Below are 22730 nucleotides of genomic sequence, written 5' to 3'. Positions count from 1 at the left end.
GCCTAGGTTAAGTCTAGATTAACCCAACAAAGTGGTAAAGGGGAGAGAACTTTTAACCCTTGGGTTCAAGCCACTTTTCTTTTTTTTTCTTTCCTTTTTTTTTTTTTTTTTTTTGGTCTTTTGAGAGCCGCATTGGCGGCATATGGAGGTTCCCAGGCTAGGGGTCTAATTGGAGCTGTAGCCGCTGGCCTACACCACAGCTCAGGGCAATGCCAGATCCTTAACCCATGGAGCAAAGCCAAGGATTGAACCTGCAACCTCATGGTTCCTAGTCGGATTCATTTCTGCTGCGCCACGGGGGAACTCCTCAAGCCAGTTTTCATTGGGAAATGTTCATTGTGTAAAAGTGACTTGTAATTACTTGGACCTTTTGCAATCTATCAAGGCAGGGCTGTCCAAGCTATATTACAATCTTATATTGAAACCTTCATACTCTGCTATGTCCATCTTACTTATTTTTCTTGTAAAGTATTTCATATGTTCTTCAGGTGCTTTAGTTCTTTACTCGTCGTCAATAAAAGCTTAAATCATTTGCTAAAATACTTACATTTTATTAAGAATTTTAAGTATATTATAGATAGATATATATAGATATGCCAGTGTGATTGTACCAAATTAAAAACTTTTTTTTTTTTTTTTTGTTAAATGGAGTCACTACTAAGTAAACAGGGACTCAGGGACTTAGGTTTCTATTTTACTGAACTGAACATTAGGATATATATTACAGTGTGATTCTAGCTTCACTTTTCTATTTAATTATTATAAAAAGACATTTTCTGAAATATTAATGTCTCCTTACAGTATGCTTTTCAGTTTCATCTAGTTATAAAATGATGATTCTTAAAATTAATCATTTAAAAATGTGCCCTTTCCTTATATTTCACTATTTCTTTTCTAAACTAATCAAGTAATGTACCATGCAATGAGCTGGTTTCAAAACCTAATTCAAGTTAATTTGTAACAGGTCCTTTAAAAAATATTTACATTTGAATCCAGGGAGAATGGTTACAGTATATTAAAAACTATCCATAAAATTAATATTATTGCAGGAAATGTACATACTATATCTTTATATGCTAAATCTGCTCTAAGTGGTGGCAGCTAGGTAAAACCCTTTTTTAAAGAAATCTCTATTTCAACGTAAAAATCTACATATGTGTGCGTTTGTGTGTGTGTGTGTCTCAAAATACATAATAATAGCTTTAGAATATGTTAAGTTACAACTTTTAATATTGTTGACCTAAGCCCCCTCCTAATTCCCAGGTGCTCATAAGACCCTAAATACTCATTTCATAAAGATTATACATCTTCATCAAATCTTGTATTTCTTCTTGTATCTGTGGAACAGATCCACGGTAACAGCAGAGGAAGTGTGAACAGGGAATCTCCAGGTCACCATCACACAGCACAGACCTTCTGCCACTTAGAACCTTAAAATGTCAGGACAGTGCGAATGCTGAAATGTAAAATGATAGTTTTTAGTGATTTGTTTCCATACCTACCAAACGAACATTTTATGCAGTTGTCCTTCCTGCCTGATTTAGGAATCTTCAGGTAAATTCTGTTACTAGAAATCCTTCTGGGCCTGAGGTCCCCACCGATTCATTTTCTTTCTGGCAGGTCTCTGATACAGGTACCTGAGCTGATTCTTAAAGTATCAGTACAATTGCAATAGACTGACAAGAGGAGAGGGATTTCCTGGCTGAAGGGAAAACGTGAATAAAGCCAGGCAGGTGTGAGCAGGAAGGGTAACCCGGAGCTCTGAGACTTCCAGGTGCCTGGGAGAAAAGCAAATGATTCCTACTGCCTCACTTTAATCCCAGAGCCTCGCACAGAGGCTGTGATAGAATGGGTGCTAACTTCTTAGTTGTTGAAAAATTGGGTATATTAATAAATGAAAGTAGGTAATAGTCCAAGACTTGCGAAACCATGCTAAGGCTTTGATGTTTTAGGGGCAACTTGAGTTTTAACAGCATAGTGAAGACCTGGCTCGTATAGTAAAATACAGAAGGCAGGAGACCTGTTATCACGCTACTGTGTTAACATGTCCAGGTGAGAAATGACTGGACTGAACTCAGGTAACCACATGGGCAATGACAGGAGAATGCCAGAGGAGAAACTGGATCTTGCATCATTGGGGCTGTCAGTTTGCATGTGGTAGTCAAGAGTGAAGAAGAGGTCAAACATAATGCTCTTGCTTCTAGTCTGCAAAAGCAGGATTAGTGCCATTATTTGCTGGAATAAGATGTACTTGTGGACAAATTATTTTGGGTAAAGTTAAGCAAATGGGACATTCAAATGGAGCTGTATGGAAGCCAATGGAAATTGAAGAACTTAGGTTTATGTCAGTTCAGAAGTTATGCTATTAAGGTGATATTTGAAATAAAATTCCTCAGAGTGGAATTTATGTTTCTTTGGATAAGAGCTAGTAACTGTTTTTCAAAGTCACCATATTAAGCTATTAGCATCACTTGACTAAGTAAAGGCACATGTCTGAATAGACATTTTTCCAAAGAAGATATCCAAATGGCCAAGAGACACCTGAAAAGATGCTCAACATCATTAATTACTAGGGAAATACAAACCAAAACATCTGTTGGCTATCATCAAAAAGATAAGAAGTACCAGGTATTGGCGAGGGTGTGGAGAGAAGGGAACCACTATTCCCACTATTGGTGCGAATGTAAATTGATACAGTCACTATGGAGAACAGAATGGAGGTTCCTTAAAAAACTGCCACATAGTCCAGCAATTCCAGTTCTGGGTATTTATCTGAAGAAAACAAAAATACTAGCTCAAAAAGATACATGCACCCCATGTTCACTGCAGCACTATTTACAATAGCCAAGATATGAAAACAACCTGTGTCCATGGATAGACAAATGGATAAAGAAAATGTACACACACACAGTATTATTGTAATAAAAAGAATGTAATTTTGCCATTTATGACAACATGGATGGATCTCAAGGACATTATTCTAAGTGAAATAAGTTAGAGAAAGACAAATTCTATATGATCTCACTTGTTTGTGGAATCTAAAACAACAACAACAACTTCCTGGATACAGAGAACAGACTGGTAGTTGTCAGAATCAGGGGTATAGAGTGGGAGACGCAAGTTAAAGTGGTCAAAAGGCAAAAACCAAATAAAAAGCAATCAAAACCTGACGTTCAAGGATTAGAAGAAAACATTTTAAAAAGCACTTTGAATACCGTAAAGTAAGGAAATTTTGTCATTACTTGAAGAAGTGAGCAGCTTTATGATGAAATCAGAATAGTCAAGATGAAACCCATCTAGTATTAAAAAAAAAAGTCCAGAGGTTTTTTTAAAAAATGGTTAATATAGGACAATGATATAATAAGTCTATGAAGAAGTAATCAGCTATATCCATCTTCCTACATAAAAAAAATGAGAAAATGTCAAGGAAACGGATTTATTTATGAATATTAAATTTTAAAAGAAGCCTATGGGGACAAGATAGGATCACCCCCCCACACACACACACACAAAACAGATACCTTTGCCCTGAGTAGAGAAGTTCGAATCCTTCATTGATTTGTTTAAAAGGTAAAATGTGGGTTATCAACTGGTCCAGGTCAAATTTCTTTGCCAGGAAATCTGTTACTAGTTTTGGAACATCATCTCTGCTTTTCCAACCTGTAAATAAGCACATGTGTTCTCTTCAGACTTTACTAAGTGAGCTTTATATTTTATTCCTTCTCTCTTGCATTGTTACCTTTTCCTCATACAGGACTGTTTTCAACAGCATCCAAATGAACTGTATTTCTCCCATCTTAAAAACGAAGGCAAAAAGCCCCTACAAAAACCTTTTCTTGCCCCTACATCTTCTAGCTATCTCATCTCTGCTCCTTTTACAGAAAAACTTCTTTACTTTACAGAAAGAATTGTCTCCAGTTCACCATTTCCAGTTCTACTTCCTTTTCTCCCACTTTCTCTTGCGCCCACCCAGCACTTGGCTGTTACAGCTCTTGTCAAGGTCACCAATGACACAGACAATAGTCAGTGTGAGGCCAGGCCTTAATCTCTTTCCACAGTACCTGGGGCACAGAAGTGAGAGGCTGGTTGGTACAGATGAGATTCTTTAGAGAGGGCTCCTTTGAGGAAATAAGACTTGAGGAATCAACGATAAGAGATAAATTGAGCCTCCTCACTTTTACTGTTTATGTGATATGGGGAGAATTATATTAAGAATTAGAAGTAAAATTCAGAGTTCCTATCATGGCTCAGCAGTAATGAACCCAACTAGTATCCATGGGGACACAGGTTACATCCCTGGCCTTGCTCAGTGGGTTAAGGATCCAGTGTTGCCGTGAACTGTGGTGTAGGTCACAGACATGGCAGATCTGGACTTACTGTGGCTGTGGTATAGGCTGGCAGCTGCAGCTCTGATTCCACCCCTAGCCTGGGAACCTCCATATGCTATATGGTTGTTGCCCTTAAAAAAAAAAAAGTAAAATTCCATCATTCATTAAATGTCTTTTGAGTATATGCTAAGTATCAGGCACCATTTCAGGGTCTGGGTATTTGGCAGGAGCAAAACATACTGAGTTCCTGCTCTCAGGAAGCATGAGAACCCTCTCATTCTAGTGAAGAGAGATGACAATAAACAAGTGTAGAGAAAATTACCCAGTGACAAGAACAAAGGAGAAAAATAGAGTGGGAGTGATAGGTTGTGGCAGAGGATGAGGCTGGGGAGATTGAGAGGGAATGCTATTTTATAAAGCTTGGGGAAGGCCAGACTGTTAAGGTGACATTTGAGCAAAAACATAAAGGAAATGAATTATCCAGAAATCATAAGAAAGAAAACTCAGCAAGAGAGTAGAGTGTGGAGTTCCCATTGTGTCTCAGAGGGTTATGAACCTGACAGGGTCTCTGAAGATGCTGATTAGATCCCTGGCCTTGCTCAGTGGGTTAAGGATCCGGCCCTGTGGCAGGCTGCAGGATCAGTTGCAGATGCGGCTTTGGTCTGATGTTGCTGTGGCTGTGACTACCACATTGACCCCTAGCCTGGGAACTTCCTATATGCTGCAGGTGCAGCCCTAAAAATAAAAAAATAAAAAATTATTGAAGAAAACTGGATTTCCCTAAGATATTATCTTGTCTGTTCTGGGCCTTACTATATGATAGTAAAGAAAGCAGAGTAATTATAAATGTGGAGTGTTGGCCAATGAGAACCATGAAGAGGCCAGTGTGGCTAAAGCAGAGTGAGAAGAGCATAGTAGCAGCTGCGGTCAGAGGCCAGATCATATGGGGCCTTTTGGTCATTGCAAGTTATGAGATTGTATTCTGAGTGAGAAAGGAAGCCAGTAGAGGGGGTTGAGAGAAAACTGACCTGATCTGATTTCCATTTAACAATTTCACTCTGGCTACACTTTGGAGAATAGTCAATATGGGGGCAAAGGGCAAAAGCACGGAGCCCACCAAGGAGCCACTGAAGACATTACTGTGCTGCAGGAAGGAAGTGATGGTGGCTTGAACAGGTGATGGCACTGGTGAGAAATGGTCAGGTCCTGGGTTTACTTTGAAGATAGAGCCAACAGGATTTTCTGAAATACTCCTCTTATGAGAGAAAGCGTGTAACCTAAGGTTTGGAGCCTGAACAACAGGAATGGTGGAGTCCTCATTTCTTGAGATGGGAATAGTGTGGGAGGAGCAAGTTGGGGGCCAGGATGGAGATGGTAGAGTCAGGAGGTTTGGAGCAGGTTAGGTTTTCATGTCTATTCAATATCCAAGTGGAGGGGTCAGGTAGGGAGTTGGATGTGTGAGTCTGTAGCTCAGGGAGAGGTCTAGGCTGAAGACATAAACTTAAGAGTTAGAAGCAGAGTGTATTTAAAGCCTTGAAACCAGAGGAGATCACCTTGGAAGTAAATGTAAATAAAGAGAAGGGGTCTGAGGACTGAACCCTAAGACACACAAAAGTTAGATGTCTGAGGGATGTGGGGGATCCAGAAAAGATTCCTGAGAAGAGTGACCAGTGAGGGAGGAAGAGGAGGAGGAGGAATGAAGGGGATGGAAGAAGAAGGGGAGGAGGAAGAGAAAGAACAACAGCAGCAACAACAGCAAAGTAGTATCAAGAAGTGAAATGAACAGAGTGTTTAAGAAAAAGGGAGCCACCAGCTGTATCAAAACTTGTTGAGAATTCTGTAAGACCAGGACTGAGAATTGATCATTGTCTGTGTCAGCCATTCTGGCGTTAATCTCAACTGTTGCCATAAAATGCGACAGTCCCTTTTCCAGCTTTACAGAAAGTACAGAACTTTTTGCTGATGCTATTGTGAATCAGATACATTCTACTGTTCATACATATTCTTGTGTATGTTGAGAATAATAGATTAAATCAGAAATTTCTGTTCCATAAAATCATGTCCATAGAGAGAATGCTGGTGCCTCTCATTCAGGCCTTTGGGAAACTTAAGTTGCAGGTGCTAATATTAAAAATAGGCCCACCAATATCAGTCCTAAACCAGAGCGAGGAGTGGGTCATTATCATTGTCACAGTCTCATTTCAGATCATTTCATATCCATCCTTGGAAGATCCTTAAGGGAGGAATGATGAGAAAAATAGATATTTCTCTTATTTGTCAACAAAGTTAAAGCCACCACTCCCAGGCCAGAGGCTCTGTCGTCCTTACCTCCAAAAACACAACCCTTCCACGTGCGTCCAGTGAAGAGCAGCATTGGGTCATAGGTGAGCATTTTGGCTGATGGCGGAGCTCCTACCACCACGCTGACCCCATAGTTCATATTGCAGGATGCAAGGGCATCAATCTGAGTTTAGAATGAAGGGGACAGTTTATTTCTCCTGTCTCATAATATATCACGGGCTCAGAAATGCCCTACGTACTACTGCAGTTCCAATAGTTGGTTCATTTTCCAAGTCATGAAGTGGGATTAAGACACATGCCTTTTGCTTTTCAGCTGCTGTAAAAAATTCTCAGAGTTCCCACTCTGGCACAGTGGAATCAGCAGGTGTCTCTATGGCACCAGGACACAGGTTTGATCCCTAGCCCAGGACAGTGGGTTAAGGATTTGGTGTTGCTGCAGCTGCAGTGTAGGTTGCAACTACAGCTCCAATCTGATCCCTAGCCTGGGAGCTCCATATGCTGTGGGGCAGCCAAAAAGAAAAAAAATTCTCAACACAGCTTTAGTCATGGATTAAACTCCTTCATTACACTTCCCCTATGAGGCAGAAAGAAATTAATGTAGTCAATGTTTATGGAAATTTCAGTTTACCAGGGACCAAATTGCAAGGGGGAAATCCCTATGATATCTTCAAACCAATATCATCACTTCAGATAATCTTTGGAAAGCCGTTTGAACTAAACTAAATCAAATTACCTATACGGAATCAATTAACCTAGTTTCTTTAAAAGAAAAAGTTCAGTATGGAGTTCCTGTCGTGACTCAGTTGTTAGCGAATCCGACTAGGAACCATGAGGTTGCGGGTTTGATCCCTTGCCTTGCTCAGTGGGTTAAGGATCTGGGGTTGCTGTGAGCTGTGGTGTAGGTCGTAGACACGGCTCAGATCCCTCGTTGCTGTGGCTCTGGCATAGGCTGGCAGCTACAGCTCCTATTCGACTCCTAGCCTGGGAACCTCCATATGCCGCAGGAGCAGCCCAAGAAAATGGCAAAAAGACAAAAAAAAAATTCAGTATGAAAATTAAATATTAAGTATGGAACAAAGGAATCCCTTTTCTTGGCTGCATCTCTGAAACTAACCCCACATTTTCCGGCCATTTGCTCATCCAGTTATTCATCATCAATAGTTTTTAAAAAATATTTTGTAGATTATAGCAATAGATGGTAGAATTTTTCAGAGACCAGTGTTCATTAAAGTATCATCTGGAAATCAACAGGCCCTAGCAATATCCAGTATTGCATACAGGCTGTGTAAACATGGTATTTGTTACCAAGGAATATTGTAAGGGACCCTAGGGAAGGGGTATGACAACAGTGGTAAATTAAAGATTATTTATTCCTCAAGTACCGAAAGTACCAAATGAAGTTAGTCTATGACTTAATTGTGAGCACAATTGACTTTTGTCCTATATTTCCAATTCTCCTTACCCTCCCCTCCCCCAGGTTGGGGCTTTCCTATTCAGGAGACCTGACCTCTTCCTCAGACCTAAATGGTGCTGCTGGCTGCCACAAGGGAAGCATGTTTTAGAACTTTGAAGGCTCCTATTGTAAGAGCATTCAGATGAGACAAAACAAAGCTCAGGTCAAAAGAGTTAGAAGTTGGCTGCATCATGGATTTGGGGGAAGACCCCCCCAAATGTGGAATTGTCCCTTTTTCCCCTGTGATCTCCTCCTTTCCTCTACCCAGAGTCACTCTGTGCTGTTTGACTTGCTCAAGGTCAAGAGATAAAAGAAATCAGTGTTGTCAGTAGATAACACTTGAAACATTTGCGTAGTTAGCTGACTACCTGGAAGTTTGGTCACGTGAGAGAGGTATGATGTGACCCTTAATATTGGTCAGGCAGACCTGCTCATAAGCCTTTGACTTTTTAGGCACAGTTGCTTCATGGTTGCCAGGTATTTTGCCTCACAGGTATTTGTTTGTTTGTAAAGCTACGGAAAATGAGCTCAACCTTGTGCAATCAAGGTAGCTTGGGTGTTGTGTGGAGCCTCTAATCTTGGCTCTTACCATAGTTTCAAGACGCCCAATAACTTCAAAACTGTAGCCAACAGTGTCTCCTGTCATTTCTGACAGCACCTCACTGATGGGCTTGGGGGAGTCCCTAGGGCTGATGCACTCAGTGGCCCCTACAGCCATGGCTTTCTCAAATTTGTCTTTGTTGAGGTCAATCCCAGTGATCCTGGATGCACCAGCCGACTTACAGCCCATGATAACCGAAAGGCCAACTCCTCCCAGGCCAAAGACCACGCAAGTCGAACCAGGGGTGACCTGTGGAGAGACAAGTTCCTGTAAATGCTAGACCCAGGGTAAAAAGTGGAACCTATAACATATCTCCAGTATTAGAGCATAACATTCAGAAGATCCATGATGAATTATCAGGACTGGAAGACATCCTGATGATGATGCCACAAAGAGAAATAGAAACAGCGGAACGTCTGAGAACAGACAAGGAGCAAAACCAATATTTTGTAGATAAATGAAAACCTTTAATCAAAAGGTTCCATCATTCAGGCCGTGCTTGTGGGAGCTTTTGCAGCCTCCTTGGCCACCACTAACAACCTCATCTAACCTCATAGCAGGATTCAATAAGCCGTTAGATCCCTGTTATCTCCTATCTACAAAGCCGTGCTGAAGATGTTTTAGGTGTGATCTGACTAGCATTTTCTTAATAACCACCATACGTTGGAGTCATCTGGAAATAAATTGCTTTTTCATCGAAGTGGAATCTCCATGTTGCAATTAAATGATGCCTGCATAGCTCCAGGCAGGAAATGTAGTTAAAATCAGTTGGGGGATTTTTACCCGGTATTGTGCCATATTAAAGAAAGTTCTAGCCAGAAGTCATTTTCCTGCCAGAAGAGTCCTAATCCTGTTTCTTTTTCTTTTTCTTTTCTTTTTTTTTTTTTAAAACAAGTGGCCGCACCTGCGGCATATTGAAGTTCCCAGGCCAGGGGTCGAGCCACAGCCACTGTAGAAGCAATGCCGAGTAGTTATGTTGTGAGCCACGCGGGAAGTCCCTAATCCTGTTTCACAGCATGGGGCAGGGAGACCTGAAAATATAGAGACCGACAAAAAAGGGTCTGGAACTCATAATCTTTTCCCTACTTTTCCTTTCTTTTTTCCTTCCTTCCTTTTTTCTTTTTCCTTATGTATGCAGTCTTATGGGTGATTAGGATCTGTTTTCCGATGTCATTGTTCTCCGATTTTGTCCTCCTTGCAGGAGTTAGCTGAAGAAAAACCCAGTGAGTGGAGGCCTGTGTATGCATGTTTTGAAGTGTCTAAACTTAAACGCAGAGGTGCTGCCCCCACTCTCTATGAGCTGTAATTGCAGCCATGGCATCCCAACCTCTCAGTTCAGTTCCTGAATTGGGGCCTTTGAAACCAGTAGGGTTATGCTGTCAGTTATCATATCACTCATCCATGTAGCAGACTTTATTAATGGATTCTTTGTGGTCAGTGTTTTACACCAGAAAGTAAACTAGGCATTCTCTGCCTTTTCTTGTAGTTTATCTGCTAGCTTTATTGTCTGGATCTGAGATGGAATTTTTTTTGTTGGGGGTATTTCAGGTTCTAGATTTAGGAACAAACCTTATGATTGTAGCTCTGTCATCTGGGACCTTTTTCAGCCTTCCTTACTTAATGGTATTTAACCAGCAAGCCTTAGGCTCTGGTGACCTCAAGTGTGGTCTTTCTTACCTCCTGGGAACTGTGCCATAAAGACTTCTCCCCAGAACTTAGTCACCCATCTGGAAAGTTATAATTTTTGACTCTCATGTCATCCTGCCTCAGAGCCTTTAAGTGGATTGTGGTCTCAGTCTCTGCTAACTTCATATATATCCCCCCACATCAAAACCTGAAAAACAAACAAACAAACAAACTCTCTCCCTTCCCAACCTTCATGTTCTACAAAACAGGAACTGGAGATTAGTACTTGTAGTGAATTATCCCTATCAGTATTGTAAAAGAAAACCATAGCCTAAAATAGAAGTGTCAACGTTAGGTCATTAAAATTTTTTATTATTTAACATTTTATTACTTTATATTTTAAAATATAGTAAGGTTCCACTTTTTAGTATAGTTTTTCTTCACTGTTCTGACCCCCTTCATGATCTTTAATAAAAATCCATATTTTACTATTCCAAAAGGACTGTAGGATTGGCCCTTAGCCACCTCTTGGGAGATAAGTTTTGAGGGCTTGGACTATCCTGCCCACTTAGAGTGTCTTTTATATCTGAGATTTTGGGCTACTCCAGACAGTTTATGCCAACCATGTGACAGAGTGAATGCCTGTTTTTGTATGTCTGCGGCTTTGAGCCATCAGCTCAACTCCTGATGCTACTGGAGTGTAAGTAGCTGAGGTCAATCCTGTGTGTGTGTCGGGGGGGGGGTGCCTACTTGAATGTTCCCCCAATTGAAACCCTGAACACCAGATTTGGGTGAACTTCCTTGGTTGGCAACACAAAGTATGTGTTGTCACACATTGTTGCTGAGAGAATTAAGCTCTGTCTATGAGATACCACTGGGAGACGACAAGCAGAATCTTGAACCTGGTTTCTCTTGGACTCTGCCCCATGGGACTTTTTCCTTTGCTGATTTTAATCTGTGTCCTTTGATTGTTATAAACCATAACAATGAGTGTGAATAATTTTTCTGAGTTTTATAAATCCTTCCAGGGCATCACTGAAACAAAAGAGGGTTTGGGGGAACTTCCAACATGCCTGCATATTGTAGGTTTGATCTATTTTCAACTAGGCAAGAGCAAGAATATATGTTCATTTGAGTGATTTGCCTTAAGATATAGCTTCCAGGAAAAAAATTCCACCTAAAAGAGAATGACTTTGTTAATAGTACATTAGCCAAGTACTAACATCATACCAATACATCAAGTACAATAAAAAAAAAAAACTTAGACTACTACATGTAAAACTATATTCAGTATTCCTTTCCTGACCTCTATCTTGGTAGAAAATTCATGGTGGAAAGCCTCAGGAGTGTTCCAGCACCAAGATTTTCCAAAGAAATATAGAAGCAAGTGGCAGCTAACACACACCATTTATGTGTGCATGCATGCTAATGTTATACTTTCATAGAACTCAGACTTGTCTTGAACCTACGTCTGGGATAAATCTACTTCAATACCCATATGTCTTTTTTCCACAAGCCTGCTCGCCTTTTTATTCTTCCACATTGGGCGTCCCTTTCTTTATTCATTCATACATCTCTTCTTTTTCTCCAGTTATTATTTATTAAGTCATTACTATGTCCAGGTTCCTTGCTAAGCACTCTAGTGAACAGAAAATTGGTCTGTAACTTCCTGGAGCTTATGATCTAATGAAGACTAAAGGTATAATGAGAATTTGAGATTTGGACACATACTATTAATGAAGCAGTCATGTTGCTTTGAACAATGGAAGCAGGTTTCTGCTTAGATGGAGTAGACAGAAAAAAAAAAACTTCTCTGCGTAAGCAGGTGATCTTTAAACTGAAAATTATGTTAAAGAAGCAGTCACACAAGGGTTTGGTGGATGAGTGTTCCAGACAATAGCTTGTGTAAATGTCTTCATGCAGGAATGGCTCAATAGGCTTACAGATTTCAAAAGAGATGAGCCTGAGTGGATCACAGTGAATGAGATGAGACTGTTTCAAATATGGAATCTACTGAAGGATTTTTGGCAAAAAAGTAATACAGACCAATTTCTGTTTTATAGAATTACTCTGGTTTGTAAACGGAGAACTATTGGAGGCGATCAAGAAGAGTAATGAAGACAAAAAGGGAGGCCATTGTGTCTGTGCTGTCCAGATATGATGATGGTGGTGAGTTGAAGAAAATGGAAAGATTTAAAATATATCATGTAGGTAAAGTTAGCAGGATCTGCTTTGGGATTGTGTACAAGGTGATGGAGAGGAAAAAATCAAGGATAAAGAAAATTAGAGTAGTGTAAATATGCTTGGGGCAAGGAGAAAGAAAATTAAGAATTCAGTTTTGTACATACTGTATGAGATACCTGTGAGACATTTGAAGGGAGATGTCAGGTAAGGGGTTGGACAAAACTTGGAGTTCAGAAGGAGTTTAAATTTAGAATCAATTAATTTTTAAGATTTTGAAGTTGGATTGGTTTTTACCATTTATGAATTTTGTGTTTCTCTACTTTCTTTTTTGATGCAATAAGAGTGGCATAAATTGAGTCCAAATAATGACTGCTAAAAACACATTCTCGGAGTCCCCGTCGTGGCGCAGTGGTTAACGAATCCGACTAGGAACCATGAGGTTGTGGGTTCGATCCCTGGCCTCGCTCAGTGGGTTAAGGATCCGGCGTTGCCATGAGCTGTGGTGTAGGTTGCAGACGCGGCTCGGATCCCGCGTTGCTGTGGCTGTGGTGTAGGCCGGCGGCTACAGCTCCGATTCGACCCCTAGCCTGGGAACCTCCATATGCCACGGGAGCAGCCCAAAGAAATAGCAAAAAAGACAAAAAACAACAAAGAAAAACCACATTCTTGTTTTTACTCTATGTGCCAGCCATTAGGGGTTGAATTGTGTCTCTCCCCAACCCTGCAAATACATGTCTTGAAGTCTTAACTCCCAGTAGCTCAGAATGCGATCTTATTTGGAGATAGGGTCTTTGCAGAGGTAATCAAGTTAAAATAAGTTAATTGGGTGAGCCCTAATCCAGTAGAATTGGGGCCCTTATAAAATGGGGAAATTTGGACAAAAAGACTGACATTGAAAGAAGGTGACCTGAAGAGACAGAGGGAGAAGATAGCTCAAGAGAGTGGCCTGGAACAGAAACTTCCCTCACAGACCTCAGAAGGAACCAGTCCTGCCAACACCTTGATTTTGAGCTTCTACTTTCCAGAATGGGCGACAATAAATTTGTGTTGTTGGAGCCACCGAGTCCGTGGCATTTTGCTACAATAGCCCTAGTAAATGAAAACACCAGCACTGGTTTATTTTGTGAAAGAAAGAAATGATCAATTTTAGATGTGAATCTAAATGCTAGAAACGAACATAAAAGTCAACATGGAGGAAACAAAATTAAATTTAGAAATTTTACTTCTAAATAAGTAGAATTCTTCTTATTTAGAAATAAAATTTCTCATCTGAATTTTCCATTTTCTTTTCTTCCAGCCGACTTGGCATGATATAGAAACAGCCTGCATGTGAGATATGTCTTCAAAAGTTTTTTCCCCCCAAATCTTCGGTTTTTCAAAATACCATTTAAAAAATTCAAAAGAAGAAGCCCACCCTGCTTTTTACCTTGCCTGTTTTGACAGCGGCCCCATATCCAGTGGAAAATCCACATCCAATTAAGCAGACTTTCTCTGGAGGAGCTGCATCATCGATCTTAGCAACTGAAGTCTCATCCACCACTGTGTACTCCGTATATGTACTGGTGTTCATGAAGTGATAGACTGGTTGGCCTTTGCACGTGAATCTGGTGGTTCCATCAGCCAGGACTCCACGCCCAGTAATGCTATTTAATACATCAAATTCTCGTATTAAGTCACTTCAAAAATTAGCACAGAAACAACTTAAATGGCACTTAAAAAAAGTGACTGAAACCTACTCGCTCCTTACACAAAGGTTGCCATCTGGGTTGCGACAAAAATTGCATTCTCTGCACTGAGGCAGAAAGAGGGGGATGACTTTGTCACCTAGAGGGAAAACATCATAATATCAGGTATTGGTTATTAATATGAAGGTAGGAAATAAATGAATGTGAACTGAGCCCATGCTACATGCAATCATTTCTTAAAAATACAGGCATACCTTGAAAATAGGGGTTAGGTTCCAGATCATAGCAATAAAGTGAGTCACAGAATTTTTTCAGTTTCCCAGTGCGTATAAAATTTATGTTTAGGCCACGCTATAGTCTATTAGTGTGCAATATCAGCGTGTCTAAAAAAACCAGTGTCCGTGCCTTAATTAAAAAATAATGCTGGAGTTCCCGTCGTGGCGCAGTGGTTAACGAATCCGACTAGGAACCATGAGGTTGCAGGTTCGGTCCCTGCCCTTGCTCAGTGGGTTAAGGGTCCGGCGTTGCCATGAGCTATGGTGTAGGTCGCAAACGAGGCTCGGATCCCTTGTTGCTGTGGCTCTGGCGTAGGCCGGTGGCTACAGCTCCAATTGGACCCCTAGCCTGGGAACCTCCATATGCTGCGGGAGCGGCCCAAGACATAGCAAAAAGACAAAAAAAAATAATAATAATGCTATTGGGAAAATGGCACCAAAAGACTTGCTTGACACAGGATTGTCACACACTTTCAATTAGAAAAAAGACAACAAAAAAAAAAACCCCAGTATCTGTGGAGCACAATAAGTGATCAAACAAAATATATCTGTATTCTAAAGTTTATGCGCACCATCAAATTGGCTTGTTAAAGATTGAGATTTTTGCCAAATGAAACTTCACTCTGTACAATGCATTCTCCGTGTATTCTTTCATCCTCCTAAATGTGTTAGGGTCCCCTAATAATTCCTAGTTGTGCTATTCCTTTTGATAGGATACACAACCCTCTTAGCTCAGACTTGGGGCTTGACATTTGCACACCTGGTTTCACCGTAGTGACTCCGTCTCCAATGCTCTCCACGACCCCTGTGGCTTCATGTCCCACAATCACTGGAAACTTAGACACCATTTCTCCTTTTATCACGTGGTCATCTGTCCGACAGATTCCTGTGGCCAAAATCTGTGTTCAAACACAAGAACCTTACACCAACCAGCAAACTTGTCATTTTACAGTTAGGAGGATACTTAACTCACTCCTGAAAAGATTTTAATTGTTTACCCAGTATGATTACCTAACATAATGGTGTTGATTTTTAGGAGATTCTGAGCCAAATACCAACCATCAGACAAAACCCTTTCTTTAGGGAATTTATAATATTGCTACCTTGGGCCTTACTTTTCTCTCTTCCTTCATTTCTTCCTTCGTCCCTTCCTTTCCTTCCTTCCTTTCCTTCTTCCTTCCTTTCTTTTTTAACTGAAGGATAATTGATTTTCAATGTTATGTTAGTCTCAGATATATAGCAAAGTTACTCAGTTATATATACATGTGTGTGTGATATATACATATATATATATACATATATATATATATATAATTTTTTTACTGCTTTTTTAGGGCCGTACTTGCAGCATATGGAAGTTCCCAGGCTAGGGGTTGAATCAGACCTATAGCTGCCAGCAACAGCCGTAGCCACGGCCACAGCCACACAGAATCCCAACCACGTCTGTGACCTACACCACAGCTCACAGCAACACTAGATCCTTGATCCACTGAGCGAGGCCAGGGATGGAACCTGTGTCCTCATGGATACTTAGTCAGGTTCATTTCCACTGCAGCACAATTGGGAACTACTATAATAATAATTTTTAAGATTCTTTTCCGTAATAGGTTATTGCAAGATACTGAATATAGTTCCCTGTGTTATACAGTGGGCCCCTGTTGGTTATATATTTTACATATAGTAGTGTGAATATGTTAATCCCAAATGAATTTATTTATAAAATGAATAGACTCACAGACATAGAAGACAAATGTATGGTTACCAAAGGTGAATGGTGGGGAAGGATAAATTAGGAGTTTGGGATTAATATATACCCCTTGCTTTACTGTGAATCTCGGTGCCTTTTTGAAGTAAACTGTTGCTCTTGCGAAGGAACTAGAATGCGGATGTTACCATATGGCCAGCTAGATTAGATGTGGCTAAAAATAGATTTTTACTGTTAGGCCCTTCTAGGACTCTCTTAGTAAAAGGTAGAAAGAATGGTGTGCAAGAAGATAAGTGAGCAAAATTGTACTGTTCCTAGAGTGCTCAGGTAACAGGAGAAGGTCAAAGAAAGATAGGCAGCAACAACAACCTGGTGTCCAAACCAATGGTTAGGCTCTGTCCAAAGAAGCAGAGCAAATGCTCCCAGAAGCTGTTGTTTCTCAGGCACAAGCGAGTCCCTAATTCTTTGTGGAAAGTAATCTCAATACTATCTGATACCCAGGAGATTTAAAACATAGTCATTAGTGATAATTATTAATCATTTTTATTATATACTGTGTCAATAAAAATTCAACAAATAGGAGTTCCCGTCGTGGTGCAGTGATTAATGAATCTGACTAGGAACCATGAGGTTGCAGGTTCCATCCCTGGCCTTGCTCAGTGGGTTAAGGATCTGGCGTTGCTGTGGCTCTGGTGTAGGCCGGCGGCTGTAGCTCTGATTGGACCCCTAGCCTGGGAACCTCCATGTGCCACAGGAGCCGCCCTAGAAAAGGCAAAAAGACAAAAAAAAAATCAGCAAATAAAGTTATAATAGAGCAGATTAGCAGTGCTGTTTGTTATTTGTCAAGTAAGTCGTTAATTTCATAAGAAATCAGCTGGTCATCCAGGATGACCAGATCCTTATCAGTAAACCAAAACCAGTCAGACAGTTAATATCCAAAATTTGAGAAACCTCTCCTCACTTACGAGTCCAACATCACACAATGATGTAATCACTGTTGGTGTGATGACATTTTAGGCTTACGCACAACAGGGCTCATTACCTTAACACGAACTTCTTTAGCCTTTGGTGGGGCAACTTCTATTTCTTCAATGGAAAAGAGTTGCTTCTGTTCCCAGAGCACAGCTGCTTTACATTTAATAACCTAAGAAATTCATGAGAGTTATAATGGGTCCCGATTATGACTCTACAAATACAGACTCTCTGAATAATACAAGTCTAGATTTTTCTTGTTTTCCCATCCTCAAATCTGTTTAGGAATCCTATAAAATATTTTAATCAATTTGTTCAGATGCATAATGGGTTATCTCTCATCTTACTTGTCCATTAATACCCCACTCCTAGAGATCTCTTTTAGATGGATGGCTGATAGTTTAGTTTGCTGGGGCTGCTGTGACAAAGGACCATGGAATAGGTGGCTTAAGCAACAGAGATTCGTTTTCTCACAGTTCTAGAAGCTGGAAGTCGAAGATCAAGGTGTCAGTAAGGGTGGGTTTATTCTGAGGTTTGCAAATATCCATCTTCTCTCTGTGTTTTCACATGGCCTTATCTTTGTGTATATCTGTGTCCTAATCTCTTCCTCTGCTTATAAAGACACCAGTCCTGTTGGATTAAGGCCCTACCCGAAAGACATCATTTTTAACTTTACCTCTTAAAAAACTCTGTCTCTAAATACAGACACATTCTAAGGTACCAGGGTCCAGGACTTCAACATATAAATCTTTGGGGAACACAATCTAGCCCATAACAATAATCATTCTAGAAAATTTGGAGAATTAGAAAATATGAGGAGAAAAAAAATCAACTATTGTCTTATATCCTAAAGCACTACCATTGATTTCATCTTTGTTCTTATTTCCTTCCTTATATTTTTTCCATCTGTAATTTTATGTAGTTGTACTCATACAATATATAAATATTTTATCCTATTTTTCAACTTAACAGAAACATTTTCTAAATTTATAATGATTTATAAACCTTTTTAAATATGTATAATTCTAATTTCTAGATTTACATTTTATCATTTCTCTAGTATCTACGTATTTGTTTATACATATTGTTTAAAATAGTGCTGTGATGACCTCTAGTATATATTAATATTCTTCCGAATTTGTTATATTTGGTTTATATTCAAATATATCTCAATGAAGTTGCTAAATAGAATGAGACCATCTACAGGAAAAAGGAAACTATTTTAGCATCCTGAGGTATACTACAAATTATTTTCCAAAGGTGTGGACATGAATGACATTGCTCATTTCACCACCCCTTTGGCAATAGGGGGTGCATTTGCAATGAGTAAAAAGTCATTATCAACTTTTATGGAGAAGTATATCTCATTATTTTTATTTAATAACTGAGGGGAACAAACATTTCACTATATATTTATTGACGTTTTATTTTCCTCTTTATGTTCTTTGCATGTATCTCCAGGTATGAGTAGATGTGACATAGGAATGGAAATTTTAATACTTTCCTTATAAATTTGACTATGCATTGTAGATATAAAAATGTTAGCTCTTGTCATCTCTGCTTTTAGCTTTTTTCCCTCAGACTGGTTGCTTGAATTTCTTACCTTTGGAAGATTTATTTATTGTTTTTTAACACACAAAATATTCCTTCTTAAATTTTCCTTTATGACTTTTTTCTATCATTCTGAAACATAAAATTTCCTCCATGCGCCAATATATTTGATATTTCTGTATTTACTTATTGATAAAATAGTTTGACTTTAAAAGTGAACTTGGGAGTTCCCTTCATGGCTCATCGGTTAAAGAACCTGACTAGGATCCATGAGGATTCGGTTCAATCCCTGGCCTTGCTCAGTGGGTTAAGGATCTGGCGTTTCGGTTAGCTGTGGTGTAGGTCACAGACATGGCTTGGACCCCAAGTTGCTGTGGCTGTGGTGTAGGCCAGCAGCTGCAGCTCCAGTTTGACCCCTAGCCTGGGAACTTCCATATGCCGCTAGGGTGGCTCTGAAAAAAAAAAATGCTAGTGAACTTGAACTATTAATCCAGCAGGAATTTGTTTGTGATTGTGATGTGCAAGTCTAACTTCCAGAGTGGGCTACATTGCACTGTGACCTATGTCTGCCTCAGAGTGGCCGAGAGTCACTGATGGCTTTCAGCACCCCCATCTGTTTCCAGCATATCTTTTCTCACATTTAATCTATTTTATGCTATCCTGAATTATATATCATTAATTGTAATTGGAAAGTGCTGCTTTGAAGGTACAGAGGTCTCCATTATTGGGAATGTTCTAATAACAGCTAGATGTCTACTTTATAGAGGTAGCATAACTGGAACTCAAGCATCTGTTGGCTAGATGGTGTTGCAATTTTTTTTTTGCTTTTTGCTTTTTGGGGCCGCACCCTCAGCATATGAAAGTTCCCAGGCTAGGGGTTGAAGGAGCTACACCTGCCGGCCTATACCATAGCAACAGCAACACGGGATCTGAGCCACTTCTGCGACCTACACCACGGCTCATGGCAATGCCAGATCCCTGACCCACTGAACAAGACCAGGGGTCGAGTTCACATCCTCATGGATACTAGCTGAATTTGTTTCTGCTGCGCCACAACTAGAACTCCCTGGAGTTGCAAATTTTTATGATTCCTTCCAATGTTAGGATTCATTAATTTCTGTGGGTAGAGTTGCTAGTTTCTATAGTCCAAAATTATCCTCAATTAATCTAGTTTTGCTGAGTCCTTAACCCAAACTAAAATGCTTTTTTATTCTAGTTCTATTCAATTCCAGAAACAATTATTTCAGACTCTAACATCATAGAGCCTCCTCACTTGTCACATTACCCTGACTTCAAATGTCATTTTTATTTTTCTAAAACCTTAAAGTAGGCTAAATGCAAAGTTTTTAAAATACAACTCTGTTTTTGAAGAACAAACCTATTTTACTTACAATGTTTTCTTGATTTTTAAAGATTTATTTTAACCTATATTTTGATGAAAACCATACATCCTTAAGAAACCTTAAAAGCATGATACTTTGTTATCTACTTTGCATTCCAAAATTAGAATTTTTCCATTGGCAACAGCAGGCATACTTTTTTCTAACAGCTGGGAATGAGAGCTTGGTCTCCTCTTGAACTACAGAAGTAAATGTAATGCATGTTATTGAAAGTCTCCTTATGGAAACTTTTTGCTTACCAGTGTAAATACCCAGCTCTCTTGAAATTAAATTATTACTAATTTCAATAGAAACCATATTTCTCCATTTTCCCCCAATGTCTTACTGGAAAACATAGCATATGGTGTTTCATCCTGTTTTTTGTTTTGTTTTGTTTTGTCTTTTTAGGGCTGCATCTGCAGCATATGGAGGTTCCTAGGCTAGGGGTTGAATTGGAGCTGTAGCTGCTGACCTACACCACAGCCACGGCAATGCCAGATCCAAGCCGGGTTTGTGACCTACACCACAGCTCACGGCAACACTGGGTCATTAACCCATTGAGTGAGGCTAGGGATCAAACCTATGTCCTCATGGATGCTAGTCAGATTTGTTTCCACTAAGCCACAAGGGGAACTCCAAGTTTCATCCTGTTTCTATTGACATTCTCTGAAACCCCAACCGAGTTCTCCCCTCCCCCCACCCATCCCCAGCAAGTGCCTGCTCAACAGACATTTAATTCCCCAAGAAATAGCCCCCCAAGTATTTAAAGTATTCCAAATTCTAACAATCCACCCCACATTATTAGGTAATAATAAGGATACAGAAATGTTCTGCTTACTTTTCTATCAGTGCCCATCCTGTCTTTTTCTTGGTTCTACTCTCAGCAAACAGAGACTTTTTCGGATGGACGTTTGACTCTGTCTGCTATAAATAATAGTATCTTATGCAGTCAGATAAATAGCTTGACTCAAAAGTTCTGCCTTCCGCAATATGACTCACAGCCTTAAAGACTTTCCAATGGTCTATATGCCCCACCCTTTGCAAGTTGTGAAAAGAAATACAGTAACTTATAATGATCAAACCATGGGTAGAGATCTAACAAAGATGGGATAATGAAACCTATTGAAAATGACTAAAGGCTTTCTTATCTACCTTACATCTGGGAATATAGAAAAAGGTCAACACAACTCAGCATAAATGTACTGTGTGCTTCTTTAGCTGCTCTGTTACACACAGCTGATTTTATTTTATTTTATTTTATTTATTTATTTATTTATTTATTTATTTTTGTCTTTTTGCTATTTCTTGGGCCTTTCCTGCGGCATATGGAGGTTCCCAGGCAAGGGGTCCAATCGGAGCTGTAGCCACCGGCCTACGCCAGGGCCACAGCAACGCGGGATCCAAGCCGCGTCTGCAACCTACACCATAGCTCATAGCAACGCCGGATCGTTAACCCACTGAGCAAGGGCAGGGACCGAACCTGCAACCTCATGGTTCCTAGTCGGATTCGTTAACCACTGCGCCATGACGGGAACTCCATACAGCTGATTTTAGAGATGTGCATGTATATGTTTACTTATGCTCTACTTCATGTTACAGAGACTTGATGTAGTTTGTGGAAAACATAAATGAAAATAAGGCTGAAGAAATTTAAACAAAGTGGAATAGAAAATCAAAATTAAGAAAGAGGAGTCAGGGGTATATAGAACACAGTTGCGGATAACTATGGTTGCTAGATATTTGAGTGGTAGAAAGGTATGTAAAACTTATTGCCTCTGCATGTAGACAGATTGTGACCTGAACCCGAATCACCGTTACACACAGAGTTGTCTGATTTGTACAGTTGCACAGGTTGTGCATGGCACAAAGGTACACAGTGCAGAGCAGAAGGGGAACTGAAGTTCAGTCTCTATTCTGTTCTGGCTCTCAGATGCCAAAGAGCTTTTGTTTACATGAGCAAGTGCTTGATTCTTCTGAATTATCTGTTTATTTTAAGCCACTCTCTTTCCTTCTGTCTGTCTTTCTTTGTCTTTTTAGGGCCACATCCACGACATATGGAAGGTGTCAGGCTAGGGGTCCAATCAGAGCTGCAGCTGCCAGCCTACACCACAGCCACAACAATGTGGGATCCAAGCCATGTCTGTGACCTTCATCAGAGCTTACGGCAATGTTGGGTCCTTAACCCACTGAGTGAGGCCAGGGATTGAACCTGCATCCTCATGGATGCTAGTCAGATTTGTTTCCACTGAGCCACAACAGAAACTCCACTTGCTTGCTTTCTCTTTTTCCTTCCTTCCTTCTCCCCCACTTTTTTTTTTTTTTTTGGACACCCTGTGACTTATGGAGTTTCCAGGCCAGGGATTAGATCTGAGCCTCAGTTGCAACCTATGCCACAGCTACAGCAACAGCTGCAGCAACAATGGATCCTTAATCCACTGTGGATGGCTGGGGGTTGAACCTATGTCCCTGTGCTCCAGAGACGCTGCCAATCCCCTTGCACAACTGCAGGAATGCCAAGCCACTATTTCTTAAAATAAGACACAACAATGCTGGTGAGTTCTTTTGTGGTGCAGCAGGTTAAGGATCCAGCATTGTCACTGCTGTGGCTTGAGTCACGCTGTGGCACAGGTTTGATCCCTGGCCCGGAAACTTCCACATGCCATAGACGTG

The 22730-nt window shown here is 40.2% G+C and overlaps 2 protein-coding genes across 5 annotated transcripts in view; one reads left to right on the top strand and one right to left on the bottom strand.

Annotated features, from left to right (window-relative positions):
- Positions 1–22730, top strand: part of C10H4orf17 (chromosome 10 C4orf17 homolog) — a 365717-nt gene that overhangs the window by 250106 nt on the left and 92881 nt on the right. For all 4 annotated transcript variants that reach the window (XM_047799480.1, XM_047799476.1, XM_047799477.1 and 1 more), the window contains one exon: positions 12373–12478. The gene's annotated coding sequence lies outside the window, so the exon portion shown is untranslated. The remainder of the gene's footprint in view (positions 1–12372; positions 12479–22730) is intronic.
- LOC125138186 (all-trans-retinol dehydrogenase [NAD(+)] ADH7) lies at positions 1120–20971 on the bottom strand. The gene is made up of 9 exons (XM_047799474.1): positions 20899–20971; positions 17201–17302; positions 15214–15352; positions 14230–14317; positions 13920–14136; positions 8672–8932; positions 6657–6792; positions 3522–3660; positions 1120–1456 (listed from the first exon to the last, which is right to left on the bottom strand). Exons 1-9 carry the CDS (start codon positions 20914–20916, stop codon positions 1432–1434), a joined length of 1125 nt encoding a protein of 374 aa, XP_047655430.1. The 5' UTR covers positions 20917–20971; the 3' UTR covers positions 1120–1431.

Source organism: Phacochoerus africanus, chromosome 10 (genome assembly GCF_016906955.1).
Source record: "Phacochoerus africanus isolate WHEZ1 chromosome 10, ROS_Pafr_v1, whole genome shotgun sequence".
Classification (NCBI taxonomy): domain Eukaryota; kingdom Metazoa; phylum Chordata; class Mammalia; order Artiodactyla; family Suidae; genus Phacochoerus; species Phacochoerus africanus.
This window is presented reverse-complemented; position numbering and strand designations above follow the sequence as displayed.

What these genes read in the sequence shown, in the direction of transcription:
- LOC125138186 (XM_047799474.1), bottom strand. An exon ending in AGTCACTACGGTGAAACCAG is followed by an intron (nt 14,318 to 15,213) that starts GTGTGCAAATGT and finishes TTTTCCCTCTAG; the next exon opens with GTGACAAAGTCATCCCCCTC. An exon ending in CTTCTCTACTCAGGGCAAAG is followed by an intron (nt 1,457 to 3,521) that starts GTATCTGTTTTG and finishes TTTACATTTCAG; the next exon opens with CATTCGCACTGTCCTGACAT.